This window comes from Tupaia chinensis, unplaced genomic scaffold (genome assembly GCF_000334495.1).
Source record: "Tupaia chinensis unplaced genomic scaffold, TupChi_1.0 Scaffold000683_1, whole genome shotgun sequence".
Classification (NCBI taxonomy): domain Eukaryota; kingdom Metazoa; phylum Chordata; class Mammalia; order Scandentia; family Tupaiidae; genus Tupaia; species Tupaia belangeri.
Window position 1 is genome coordinate 130,511 of NW_006160206.1, and position 14,015 is coordinate 144,525.

At 42.5% G+C, this 14,015-nt stretch overlaps 1 protein-coding gene across 1 annotated transcript in view; it reads right to left on the minus strand.

The window, feature by feature from the left end:
- LOC102490825 (phosphatidylinositide phosphatase SAC2) overlaps positions 1-13,227 on the minus strand; it is a gene marked incomplete at its 3' end in the record, with an annotated part of 143,405 nt that extends 130,178 nt beyond the window's left edge. The window contains 3 exon segments of the mRNA XM_027776563.1: positions 2,345-2,387; positions 12,647-12,845; positions 13,214-13,227. Of these exon segments, the coding sequence (XP_027632364.1) occupies positions 2,345-2,387; positions 12,647-12,845; positions 13,214-13,227 (256 nt within the window).
- Positions 13,228-14,015: the final 788 nt, after the last annotated feature.

Consider the following 14,015-nt stretch of genomic DNA (forward strand, 5'->3'; position numbering starts at 1 on the left):
TGCTGAACCAGGCTGTTCTATTTTTTAAACATAGGTCACCATGATATATATTGGGTCATCAGAAAAGTCATGATGCATTTTTTAAAAGAATTATTTATTTAATTTGATTTATTCATTCATTCAATCTTAATTTGGCCAGAGAGAGAGACACAGAGAAAGAGAAAGAGGGAAAGTGAGAAAGCAAGCCTCTAGGTTCGGGACTTGAATGGTGGTAAGCCATGTGGGAGTGTTCAGTGCCTTAACTACCATGCCACCTGCTCGTCCCATCATGATGCATTTTTGCACAGAAAATGATGACCCAATATATATAATATAGCTTCTTTTACATCTATTTAGTTTCTATTTCCTTATTTATTTAGTTTCAATTTCCTTATTTAGTTTCTATTTAGTTTCAATTTCCTTATTTATTAAAAAAGTTGATCACTAAGGGTTCTTCCAGCATTGGAATCAATGTCAGGACCTATGTCCACGTAATTAAACCTATACAAACAATGGCGATAAGTGGCCCAGCTCTGATTGTCAATTTAGCCCTTCAATGTTTGGTTTAATATTTATCACTGAGAGTTGGGAGTTTAATTAGATTTCAGTGTCTTCTGATGAAATTTGAGTTTAAACATCTGTCTCCTGTCTACTTGTCCACAGTTTCCTATGTTGTCTTTGAGAACTTTCCTCAGTCTTGTCTATGTATAAGAATTCTCCGAAGGAGAAATTTTATTTTTAAGTTTATTTATTTATTTTTGAGAGAGCAGGAGGAATCCCTGAAGGGTTTTCACACCATAATCCACTCCCAGTCTCCGCTAGCTAAATCAAGGACACATGTGCATGCCTGATGTGCTCCAGGAGGGTCCATGCTGCAAACCCAGGACCTTCCCCATGTGGATCCAGTTGCATCACCACGGTGCCACTGCCTGGCCCCAAGGAGATGTTTTGTTATATGCACTTTTTGCCTGCCGAGAGGCTGTAAACTTCTCAGGTCAGCAGTCAGAGTAACTTAACTCAAGGATTAAGGACCCAGGACACTCACAAGTCATAATGGTTAATTTCATGTATCAACTTGAGAAGGTTAGAGGGATGCCCAGAGAGCTAGTAAAACAGTATTTCTGGTATCTGTGTACTTGTGAGTGTTTCTAGAAGTGATTAGCATTTAAATAGACTGAGTAAAAAAAGATTGTCCTCATCAATTCGGTGGTCATCATCCAATCCACTGAGGGCCAGAATTGAACGAAAAGAGAAAGGAAGACAGATGTGCTTTTTATTGGAGCTGGAAAGCTATCTTCTCCTGCCCTGAGACATCAGACCTCCTGGTTCTCAAGCCTTGGGACCTGTATGAGGACTTACATTATTGGTTTCCTTGGTTCTAAGTCCTTTGGGTTTGGAGTAGAACTACACCATAGGCTTTCCTGATTCTCCAGCTTGCAGAAGGCAGATTATAGCACTTCTCAGCCTTCATAGTCTGTGAGCTAGTCCCTCATAACAAATCTCCTATATAGGAGGGGACTTCAAAAAGTTAGTGGGAAATGGTATTAAAGTACAAGTTTAGGGCCAGCCAAGTTGCATAGTGGCTAAGGTGACTAGATCCCACATGGCCAACTGCAGTTTGAGTTCTGGACTGGGCAGCTTGAAAATCACACCAGATGCTTATGTGTGCATGTCCAAAATTCTGAGAGGAGAATGGAGGGGAAGGGACTGCAGTATGGCCATCTTCCTGGGAGTTCTTCTCTCTCTTTCTCTCTCTCTGTCTACAGCGAATGACACACCTTATAGCAATTTATTTTAAAGGAAAATAGTTTAAGTTTATTTTGGTAAAAACAACATTTTTAAATCCATGCATAGTCTTTTTTATGGTATACATTTTCCACAAACTTTTTTCTAAAGCCCCTTTTTCCCCCTTTCTTTCTTCATGATAGAGCTGTGTACACACATGTGCGAGTAAGAGAGATGAGGATCCCGGTCACACCAAAATCTCCTTCCTCCATTCCTCCAGCCCATAGGATCTTGGGTACTCACGTGCCTGCCCAGCAGGTTTCAAACTGACCGCAGGAGGGACTTGAACCATGGTCAGTACATGGTGGGATCTGGCTTCTCTTGAGCAGGGCATTATCACTGTGCCATCGAGTCAGTCTTTCTGTGAACTTTTTGAATACTCATATCTGTAGATATCCTATTGGTTTTGTTTCTCTGGAGAACCCCCGGGGTGGAGGGAGAAGGACACTAGATAAATATTTATTTCCCCCAGATAAATTCAGACATTGAAAATTCATATATTGAAATCCTAACCCAGGAGCTGATGGTATTAGGAGGTAGGGCCTTTGGGAGATCATTAACTTGTGAAAGGGATTCATACCTTTGTCAAAGAGACCCTGATGAAGTCTCTTGCCCCCTTTTCCCTGTGAGGACACAGGGAGAAAATGGTGTCTATCTATGAGCCAGATACTAAATTTGCCAGTGCCTTGATAGCAAACTTCCCAAACTCTAGAACTATGAGAAATCTCGATTGCCTATAAGCTACCCAATTAATGGAATTTTGTTGATCCAAACACAGTAAGACACAAGCCACATTTTTTACATTTGGTCAATTTTCAGTTAATTTCTCATAGATTTGTTAGTCAGTAAACTTGTGCTACCTCCTCACATAACTTCATCAAGGACAACCAGAAATTGTGACGCCAGTTTTGAAGCACTTCCACACGAAAGTGTCAGCACTATGAAATTGTCCAGTTGATAAGGAACATCAAACTGAAGAGGGGAACGTCCCTCATAAAGAAAATATCATTTGGGTCTAAAAAACAGACATGGTTTGTGGAAGACCATCTCTTCACTTCTATGTATCAGGGGTTAGTAAGTACTGGCTTTTTATTGTATTGTCTGATAAAATTATCAACGGCCTAAGTTACTGTTTAAGCCAGCCATACTAATCCGTGTGTGTGTGTGTGTGTGTGTGTGTGTGAGAGAGAGAGAGAGAGAGAGAGAAAAGAGAGAGAGAGAGAAAAGAGAGAGAGAGAGAAAAAACATGTTTCTTCATCTAGTATTTAGATGAAGGAGGAGGAGAAGGAGAAGGAGTCTAGTCTCTTTCAATGACAATTTCATATTTAGCTCAAGCGTGCTGTCTCTCACTTCCTGTTATGCATTTACTTCTCAATTAAAAAAAAACAAAAAGCTCCAGTCCAAGTGGTGTACACCTGTAGTCCCAGCTACCTGGGAGGTGAAGGCAAGAGTATCACAATATACTGAGAACTTGTCTAAAAAATAAAAAATTTTAAAGATCGCTTTTAAAAATGAGGTAGTTCTAAATAAGTTAATTTGTGTGTGTGTGGGGGGGGGAGTCCAAGATACACTGTTAAATAGAAAATTTCAGGATAATATTTTATAACATCCCATTTAGATTTTTTTTTAGAATTATTTATTTTAATTTTATTTATTCATTCGTTTTATTTATTTTAATTTGACCAGAAAGACACAGAGAGAGAGAGAGAGAGGGAAAGTGAGAAAGCAAGCCACCAGGTCTGAGACTCGAACCGTGGTCGGCCATGTGGGAATCCCGCGCCCCTATCCACCACACCACTTGCCGGCCCCACATCCCATTTAGATTTTTAAAAGGGGGATATTGGAGGGTTAGCAGGTGACGTGGTGGTTGAGGGTACTAGAATCCCACATGGCCAACTGTGGTTCAAATACAGGACCTGGCAGCTCGCTTTCTTACTTTCTCTCTCTCTCTCTCCCCCTCTCTGGTCAAATAAATAAATAAATAAATTTAAATAAAATAATTCTTAAAAAGGGGGGGGGTATGGGGACCAGCAGGTGATGTGGACTGCCATGTGGGTGACAATGGTTCAAGTTCTGTACCTGGTGACTTGCTTTCTCATTTTCTCTCTCTTTCTCTATCTCCATCTCTCTCTAGTGAGCACATGTGCCCTATAGTAAATAAAAAATAAATACGAAGAAGAAATAAGAAAAAAAGGGAGGATGGGAGATAAATTTTGTTTTTATAAGCCCAGAACAATTCTGAAACAGAAAACAAAATGTGGTTACCTCTGAGGAATGGAAACTGGGAAGTTGGAGTGGAAGTTGCAGCCAGAGGAAATCAGAAATGTAGGAAGGAGTAACCTTAGAGACATTTCCTTTTCACTTTATATTTCTGTACAGTTTCTTGCTGGTGTTTATTTTTTAATGCCAGGTATGCATATGCTACAGAGAGAGAGAGAAAGCACTTCCTGGTCACACTGAAATCCTGCTCCCCGATTTGTCCATCTTGTCAGGATCCTGGACATGTTCACTTGCACATCTGATGTGTTGCTGCTGGGGCTGGGACTCGGATCATGGTGGGCCATGAGAGATCCACTCCTTCTGCATAGCACTTAACTACTGTGCTAGAGGACCAAGCTTTCTGTATGCTGTTTTGAGTTCTGTTTGTTTGTTTGTTTTTAAATTACATGCTTTTAATGTTTTGTTTTGTTTTAAAATTGGGGCTAGTAGGTGGTATGGAGATTAGGATTCTGGATTCTCATGTGGCTGACCATGGTTCAAGTCCTGGACCTGGTGGCTTGATGAACATGCCGGGCACGTGTGCATGCATGCCCAAAATCAGAGGGAATGGAGGAGAAGGGATGTAGTTTGGCCATTCCCTCTGGGAGGGTGATTTCTCACTTTCCCCCTCTCTTATCTCTCTTCAGTGAATGCGTGTGCCCATGGCAAAAACAAACTAGTGTTTATTTATGTATAAAACTCATTCCTCCATCACACACAAAAACAAATTTTTAAATAATTTATTGCCTAAGGATCTAGAACCTTTCGTCTTGGCAAGTCAGGAGTCCACAGCTTTTTATTCACTCTTCACCATTGCTTCATATTTTTAAGCTTTCATAACACCTTAAATGTTGTAAAAGAGAGGAACAGATTAAGTATAGAAACCACCTTTGCACACTGTATACTCTTTTAAATGAAGCATAAGTAACAGGATCCTTTTCTTATCACCTTTTAAAACCTACAGCAATAGCTATGGCTTGTTCTGTCTCTCTGCCAATTATGATTCTCAGGCTGATGTCTGTGGGGCCTATATCATCACAAGTCAACAACCATTGTCAAAATGCCCTCTGTTAGATAGTCGTATTGGTGATTTTCGAACAATGCTTTGCACACTAGAAAACAACAGTGGGGAATTTACTGCTGTAGAAAGTTGGTACATTGTGAGAAAAGCTGCCCAATGGGTTTTGAACACCCTGTCTTTTACACTGGTTAAATAAACTAATAACATCTTACAGCGTTTCACCATTTTGTACTAGTAGCACATAGTGACGAAGAATGTGAGATTTTCCTGGGGCTAGCACATGGTATGATAATTAAGGGGCTGGACTCTCACATGGCAGGCTGCAGATTTGAGTCTCAGACTGGCAACTTGAAAATCATGTTGGGAGCATATGCATGCAGTTCCAAAATCCCAGGAGGAAAATGGAGAAATTTCGGAGAAGGGATTGTAGCATGTCCATCCTCCTTGGGGGATGATTTATCATTTTCGCTCTATCTTTGGTGAGTGCACATACCCTATAGTAAAAACCAAAAAAAAAAAAAGAGTATGAGATATTCCTAATACTGCTTGCTTTATCTCTCAATTTTACAGCAATCTTTCAATGAACCTGAAGAAGTGCAATAAAAGGGTGTGTGTTGGGCTGGAGGGAGGGGGTTGTTTAGATAGCTCCTTACTAGATGAGCAAAGTCAGTGGGGAACAAAGAGTGGCAGATGATTTGCAAAGTTTCCAAAATGGTATTTTTAACTATGATGGGTAATACGAAACCAGCTAGAAAAATGTGGCAAATATATTTTCTCTCTAATTTCATGATGAGAGCGCTGTTGTTGCTTATTTAAAAAAATATATATTTATTTAATTTTATCTATTCATTCATTTATTTTAATTTGACCAAAGAGAAACAGAGAGGGAGGGGGAGTGAGAAAGAAAGCAAGCCACCAAGTCCAGGACTGGAACCAAGGTCGGCCACATGGGAATGTACAGCGCCTAACCCACCACACCACGTGCTAGTCCCCCACTGTTGTTGCTTCTTAAATAAGGCAAAATAGTAACATTTAAGTTTCTCTTGAGCAGTTCATCATTTCTTGTGGCTATTCTCATTGCTATTTTTTACTTAACCAAATAGGGATTCTCACTAGGTAGGTACAATGTTTATAAAACTACAACCTAAGGATTTAGTTTAGGCCAATATGAGGAGAAAAAAAATCTATTTTATACAATTAAAAATAACTTAAGAGGGCCAGCCCATGGCCTGGAGGTTTAGAACTGAATCCCACTTGACCGATTTTATGTTCCACTCCTGGTCCCAGCAGCTTGAAAAATACACCAGGGATGTGTGCACGTGTGTCCAAAATCCTGAAAGGAAGGGGAGACGGAGAACAGATTGTGCTGTGAACATTGCCCACGGGGAGTGCTTTTTCCCTCTTCATCTTTCCCTGTCACTTTCTGGAGAGCACATGTGCCCCCTGGATAATTAAAAATTTTTAAAAAAGCCAGTCAGTAGTATGGTGGTTAAGATGGCTGGATCCCATACAGCTGACCTGCAGTTTGAGTCCCAGATCCAGCAGCTTGTAAAACACTCTAAGTGCACGTGCACACATCCCCAAAATCCCAAGAGGAGAAAAGAGGAAAAGGGACTACGGGGTGACCACCCCCTCTGGGAGGTGCCTTCTCACTTTCTCTCTCTCTCTCTCACCATTGAGCACACATGCCCTATAGCAAAATTAAACAGAGCAGAATAATTTGAGAAAACTGGAGTCCTTTGCGTGTACTTTCTCAAATATCATAAAACCTGTAAATTTTTAAAAATCTTCTTTCTTTTCTTTTTTTTTTTTTTCCCTTCTTTTTTAACATTTGCTATAGGGCGATTGCACTCACTGGAGAGAGACGGAAAGAGAGAGAAAGTCAGAAAACATCTCCTGGAGGGATGGCCACACTGGAATCCTTCCATTTCTCCCTCCTTTCTGGATTTTGGGCACACACACACATGCACACACGTGCACATGCCTGGTGTGTTTCTCAAGCCATTAGATCTGGGACTTGAACCGTGCAGTCGGTCATGTGGAATCCAGTCGCCCCAACCACTATGCCAAGTACTGACCCTATTTTATTTCTTTCCTTTTCATCATTGTTATCATATAGTACAACTACTCCCATACCTCTCTTCCCAAAATGCCACTAGGCTTTCTCTTGTCATCCTCTTTTTCAGCTCTTTGCTGTGACATCTGACCAAACCACGTAAGGCTATTTCCCCTGGCAAGGCCTAGCTGTCTTTGGAGGGTGGGAGAGGAAAGAACCAGCACAAAATTAAGCTAGGAAACTCTCCAGATGCAGGGGAAAAAGGGAAAGGCCAGAATGCTCAGACACTGACAAAAATCTATTCCATCACTTCAGTGTGGACATATTTCCCCCCTTGAGAGTCAGCAAAACTATTTTCATTTCGAATGGGAACAAAATGTGGCCTGTAAACAATTTTATTTTGGGCCCTTACATTCAAAGGCTGAAAGCTAGTATCTGGACTTTTATTCCTTCGTGACTTCCTAATTGGAACTGGACTGTCTGGTTCCAAAGAGGATAGCAAGTTTCAGGGGCTGGTCCTCACTGCCTGTGGAAATAGGCAAGCCCTGGATCTGAAGTAATTCCTCAGGGCCTTGCCAGTCCCTTGTGTACTGCTGGCCCAGCCTATTTGGAGCAAATTACTTACTGTTTTGCCTGTGGAGCTTGGAGCATTCCCTCAAGGGGGATGGAGAGAGACAGGTAAGCAAAATCAATGCTGAGAGGCAGCCAGCTACACTGAGCTCCATTGTCATGCTCTCCTCTACCCACCGGAGCCTTGGTAAGCAGGTGTGATTGCCAGTTGTATTTGTTCCTGTTAACTCTGGAGCACAGGCAAGTGCCGCCTAGGTCTCAGCCTACCTCCCCTAGTAACCAGCTGCATGTATTTAGGCAAATCTCTCAACTCTAAAATGTCAGTTTCCTCTTACATAAAATAGAAATAAAACATAAACTTCTTGGGGGGGCAACAGTTGCATGGTGGTTAAGGTGACTGGATCTCTATGGCCAAGCACAGTTGAAGTCCTGGACCTGGTGGCTTGAAAAACACACTGAGCATGTGTGCATGCATGCCCAAAATTCCAAGAGGAGAATGGAGGAGAAAGGATTGTGATGTGGCCATCCCTGATATGGGAGGGTGATTTCTCATGTTCCCTCTCTCTCTGTCTCTCTCCAGTGAGAGCCCTATGGCAAAAACCTAAAACAAAACAAAACAAAACAAAAACACCCTAATTCTGTATTTATTGTTATGTATTCTTCTTTCTAAAAGAGACTTCATATTTGAAAAAACTTCAGGGACCATAAACCATGCCTCTAACACTAGCATAAAAGACCTTTCTGCCTCTACTTCCTAGGGTATAGAATGGGATCCTGCTCACTGGTTTTTCTTGATGTCTTTCCCTCTTTAATCCTTCTCTTCTATTGTGTTGGCCCCGCCCCCTTCCTGAGTGCAGATAGACTTTCTGTTCCCTTTAATTCTCTAATCCACTAATAATCATGCAGCTGGGTGAACACACACACACAGACACACGCTTCTATTAAGAGATAAATTTAGAGAACGGAAACTGCATATTCAAGGATGACACCATTCATCCCAATGACTCAGACAGAGCTATTCCCAGTTCATGTGGAGCCCATACCGTGAAAATAGAGCTAGAAAGAATCCTTTGATTCAATAATGCTAGGGTTATAGATTTTCCAGGAGTGGATTCAAAAGTACTATGAATAGGAAGAAAGTGTTTTTATCATGTGACCTCAGACTGAGTTGTCTGAGGAAGACACGATACCCAGCAGGGAGGAGTGCTCGCTCTTGGGGGATTTGGGAGGATCCTGGCCACAGCCATTCTGATTAAGGCACCATCTGGGAGTAGCAAGGGACCATGGTCCTCACCCCAGTTCATAGGAATCCAAGTTCCCTATATCCCCCGCCCCACTCCACAGCCATCAGAGCTGAAGTAGTAAAGAAGCCCAAAGTGGTAGAAATTTCAGAATATTGGGGAAATAGAGGGCAGGTCCTGACCCATGGGAAGGTTTAGAATATCCAACATGGAGGTTAGAAAAAGTCATACCACCTCAGTAGCTCACCTTTAGCTTTCATATTTTTTTTTTTTTAAGATTTTTTGACAGAGGTCAATAGATCGCATAGCAGTTATGTCACTGGACTCCCACATGGGTGACTGCAGTTCAAATCCTAACCTGGTGGCTTGAAACTCATGCTGGGTACGTGTGTATGCATGCCCAAGATCTTGGGAGGAGGGTGAAGGAGAAGGGATTGTGGTGTAGCCATTCCCCCCCGCCCAGGGGGGTGATTTCTCACTTTCCCTCCCACTGTCTCTGTCTCTGTCTCTGTCTCTCTCTCTCTCTGGTGAGGGCACATGCCCTAAAACAAAAACAAACAAACAAACCTCTAAAACAAAACAAAACAACTTCTGAGCTTAAGAACTATGAAAGAATAAAAATGTATTGTTTTGGGTTTTGTCATAAGGCATGTGCACCCACTGGAGAGAGAAAGAGAGAGAAAGAAAGTGACAAACATCCCCCAGTGGGGATGGTCACATCACAGCCTCTTCTCCTACGTTCTCCTTTTAGAATTTTGGGCACACATGCACACATGCCTAGCATGATTTTCAAGCTGTTGGGTCCAGGACTCAACCATGGTTGGCCATGCTGGAATCCAGTGCTTTAACCTCCACGTTGGCTGCTGGCCCCAAAAGTATATTGTTTTAAGCCATTAAATTGCGGTAATTTGTTACAGTAGCCACAGAAACTAATACACCCCATCTCAGAAATCCATATATATTTGATCTGGCAAAGATGGACAGCACTGACTTTTAGTTGTGCCGAACTAGTGGAGAAGACCTGTTGTGCTATGGCCCTCCTGACCTGTATTAGTTTGCTAGGGCTACAATACAAATTACCACACACCTAGTGGTTTAAAACGACATCTATTCTTTCACAATTCTGGAGGCTAAAAGTGTTGGCAAATCCATGAAGGATGTGGGAAAGGATTCTTCCTTGCCTCTTCCTAGTTTCTGGTGGAATCTTTGATATTCTTTGGCTTTTAGCTGGATTGCCCAATCTCAGCCTCCATTTTCACATGTGCCCAATCTCAGCCTCCATTTTCACATGGACTTTTCCTCTTCTTTATCTGCATGTGTCTCTCAGTTCTCCTCTTAAAAGGACACCAGTCATATTGAATTTAGAGGCCTCACTAATTCAGTAAGATCTCATCTTAGTGACTGATTATATCTACAAAAAGCCTGATTTCCAAACAAGGTCACATTCATAGATTCCTGGAGACACTATTCAGCCCAGTACACTTGCCCAAGGGAGATTTGTATCTCTTTCTTTATTTTCCTTTTCATTTCTTTTTTTTTTTTTTTTTTTTTTTTTGGAGAGGTTTTTGCTATAGGGCGCATGCACTCACCAGAGACAGACAGAAAGCGAGACCTCCCCCCCACCCCCAGGGGATGGCCACGCCTCAATACCTTCTCCTCCAGTCTCCTCTCAGGATCTTGGGCATGCACGAACACGCGTCCGGCGTGAGTTTTAAGCCACACGCCCCTGGCGTAGGTTTAAGCCACGGGGTCTGGGACTCAAACCGCGGTCAACTACATAGGATTCCAGCGACATAGCCATTACAACAACCACTTGTCCCAAGATCTGTATCTTTCTTTGAATAGCTTGGTTTTCTTTTACCCCCCACCCCCATTTTTTTTTTTAAGAGAGATTTTTGCTATAGGGAGCATGCACTCACTGGAGAGACAGAGAGAGACAGAAAGTGAGAAAATCACCCTGTGGTGGGGGTGGCCTTGCTGCAATCCCTTCTCCTCCATTCTCCTCATGGGATTTGGGGCATGCACACACTTGCACCCAGTGCAATTTTAGGCCACCAGGTCCAGGACTCAAACCACAGCCAACTACATGAGAGTCCAAAGATGTAACCATTCCACCATCTGCTGGTCCTACCTTTTTTAAAGAACTATTTATTTAATCTTATTTATCATTATTATCTTTTTTTAATTTGCTACAGGACATGTGCATTCACAAGAGAGAGAGAGAGAGAAAGAGAGAGAGAAAGAAGAATGGTGAGAAAGCAAGCTACCAGGTCCAAAACTCAAACTACTGTTGACCACGTAGAAGTCCAGAGCCTTAACCACCATGCCATCTGCTGGTGCATTACTACTTTTAATGCACCAGTTCCTTATGTCACTCAGAAAGAAAAATCCATATAAAAAGTAAGAGAAATCTGTACAGATTAATTCCACTCTTTCCTTCTTTTTATTTATTTATTTATTTTTAGGTTTTTGCTATATGGTGTGTGAGCTTGCTGGAGAGGGAGAGGAAGAGTGAGAAATTACCCCCCTGGAGGATGGTTATGCTGCAATCTCTTCTCTATTCTCCTCTCAGGGCTTTGGGCACACATGCACATGTGCCCAGCATGATTCCCAAGCCACTGGGCCTAGGACTTGAACCATGATTGGCTATGTGAGAGTCCAGTGCCTTAATCATCATGTTTTCTGCTGACCTCTCCCTTTTCCTCTTTTTAGAGTACAGATCTCTCTCTCTCTCTCTCTCTCTCTTTTTTTTTTTTTTTTGGTTGCCAGAGGACACATGCACTCACCAAAAAGGAGAGACGGAGAGAGAAAGAGAGTGAAAGCACCCCCAGTGGGGCCTGGTAACCCTACAATTCCTTTACCTCCAGTTCTCTACCTTGTTGGAATCTAGGACACTCATGCACACACACAGTATGTTTTCAATTCACCATGGCAGAGATTTGAACCACAGTCATGTAGGATTTGGCTTCTGTCGCAGTTCAGAGTAAGACTAGGAAGGCATCATCTTAAGGTAAAATAAAAGTATGGGACTGGCAGATGGCATGGTGGTTAAAGGCACTGGATTTCCACACGGTTGACTGTGGTTCGAGTCCCAGACCTGGTAGCTTGATTTCTCCCATTCTTTCTCTCTCTGTCTCTTTCTGGTCAAATTAAAAAAAAAAAAAAAAAAAAAAAAAAAAAAAAAAAGAGGAAGAATAACAAATGGAATTAAATACGTAAATAATGAGAGAGAGAGAGAGAGAGAGAGAGAGAGAGAGAGAAAAGGAAAGTTTATTGAGAGAGAAAGTACCCAAGGGTCTAAAGCCAGAGGTGCCTCAGCCATTCCCCCCCACCACCAGAAGGGAGGGGCTTTATTTTAAAGGGCAATCAAGCTGTTCTGGGAGACTGTGTGCCAGACTGATATGCAGAGGAGTTTTCACTTTGTGTCATTGTCTACTACTCCCTGGGCAATGTGACCTAGCAGTAGCAGTACCTGGGGTGGAGGCTCCTGCCAAGACCAGTTCTGCAGATGTCTGGTAGGCCTGGAGCAATACCAGGTGGTGCTTAGAACTTTATTGAATGGGACCTTACAGATTTCTTTAGCCACCAGGGCACAGGGCCAACCTCTGGTAAGGAAAAATGAAATGTCGGCCATGGAGGAATGAAGCATGACAGCAACCAAATGCTTGCAGCCATCTCCTCCCACCCCAGCCTACTTGTTTTGTTATGAGTCATACTTTTTCTTTACTTCCCTACCCTTGAGAAGGGTTCCATCTCTGCTAACCAATGTATATCTGGTGGTTTACCCAGAGCTTTCAAAGTTGTACTGAGCAAATGTCGAAGTCGAAGGCTCTGCCATTCGTCCTCCTCCGTGCCCCTCACCCTGCCCTTCAAGCTGACCTCTGGAGTGGGAATGAACATGCTCTGGGGATCCAGCTGTGTTGGCCTGCTAGGGCTGCCATAAAGAAGGACACAGACCAGGAGGTTGAACTGACAGAAACTAAGCTCCTTTCCATTCTGGATGCTGGAATCCAAGACCAAGACATCGGCTCCTCCTTGACTGACAGTTGGTTCCTTCTTGCTGTGTGGTCATAGGTTGTCTCTTGGTCTATGTGCTGTGTGTCTCCTGAGCTCCTCTTCTTATCAGGATGCAGGCCATATTGTATTAGGGCCCACCCTACTGAATCATTTTACCTTCATTAGTTGCCCTAGACTCCTCTCCCTGTCATCCCCTATCCATCCTTGGGTCATCCAAATTACCTTTCTCTATCCACAACATGAAATCCAGGACATGATACAGACATATGTAAACCAGATACTTACCACAGTCTGTTCATGATTGATATACTCTATCAAGTTATTGGTCAGATGAGATCACCTATTTAAAACGATTATTTAGGGACCAGCAGATGGTGTAATAGTTACTGGACTCCCAAGTAGTCAACCACGGTTTGAGTCCTGGACCTGGTGGCTTAAAACTCATGCCGAATGCGTGTGTTTGTGTGCTCAACATCTTTTTTTTTTGGAGAGGTTTTTGCTATAGGGCGCGTGCGCTCGCCAGACAGACAGAGACAGACAGAGAGACAGAAAGCAGGAAATCACCCCCTCGGGGGGATGGCCATGCCGCAATCCCTTCTCCTCCATTCTCCTCTCGGGATCTTGGGCACGCACGCACACGCGCCCGGCGTGAGTTTAAGTCACCGGGTCCGGGACTCGAACCGCAGTCGACTACATGGGAGTCCAGCGACATAGCCATTACATTAACTGCTGGTCCCGTGCTCAACATCTTGAGAGAAAAATGGAGAAGGGACTTCAGGGAAGCCATCATCACCCTGGGGGGTGATTTATCACTTTCTGTCTCTCCGTCAAGGACACGCACCTATAGAAAAACTTTTTCAAAAAGATAAAATAAAATAATCATTTCAGAGACATCTTATAAATATCTTATTAATTAAGAAAATGTAAAAATGCATAGTTGAGAAACTGACTTAAGTTCATTATTAATCTAGTCTAAAACAACAGGTTTGCTGTGTACTAAAAGTTTGCTAAATGAGTAATGAGTAAGCTCACTAAGAATAATCACAGAGGTGGGTTTTTTTTTTTTAAAGAATTATTTATTTATTTA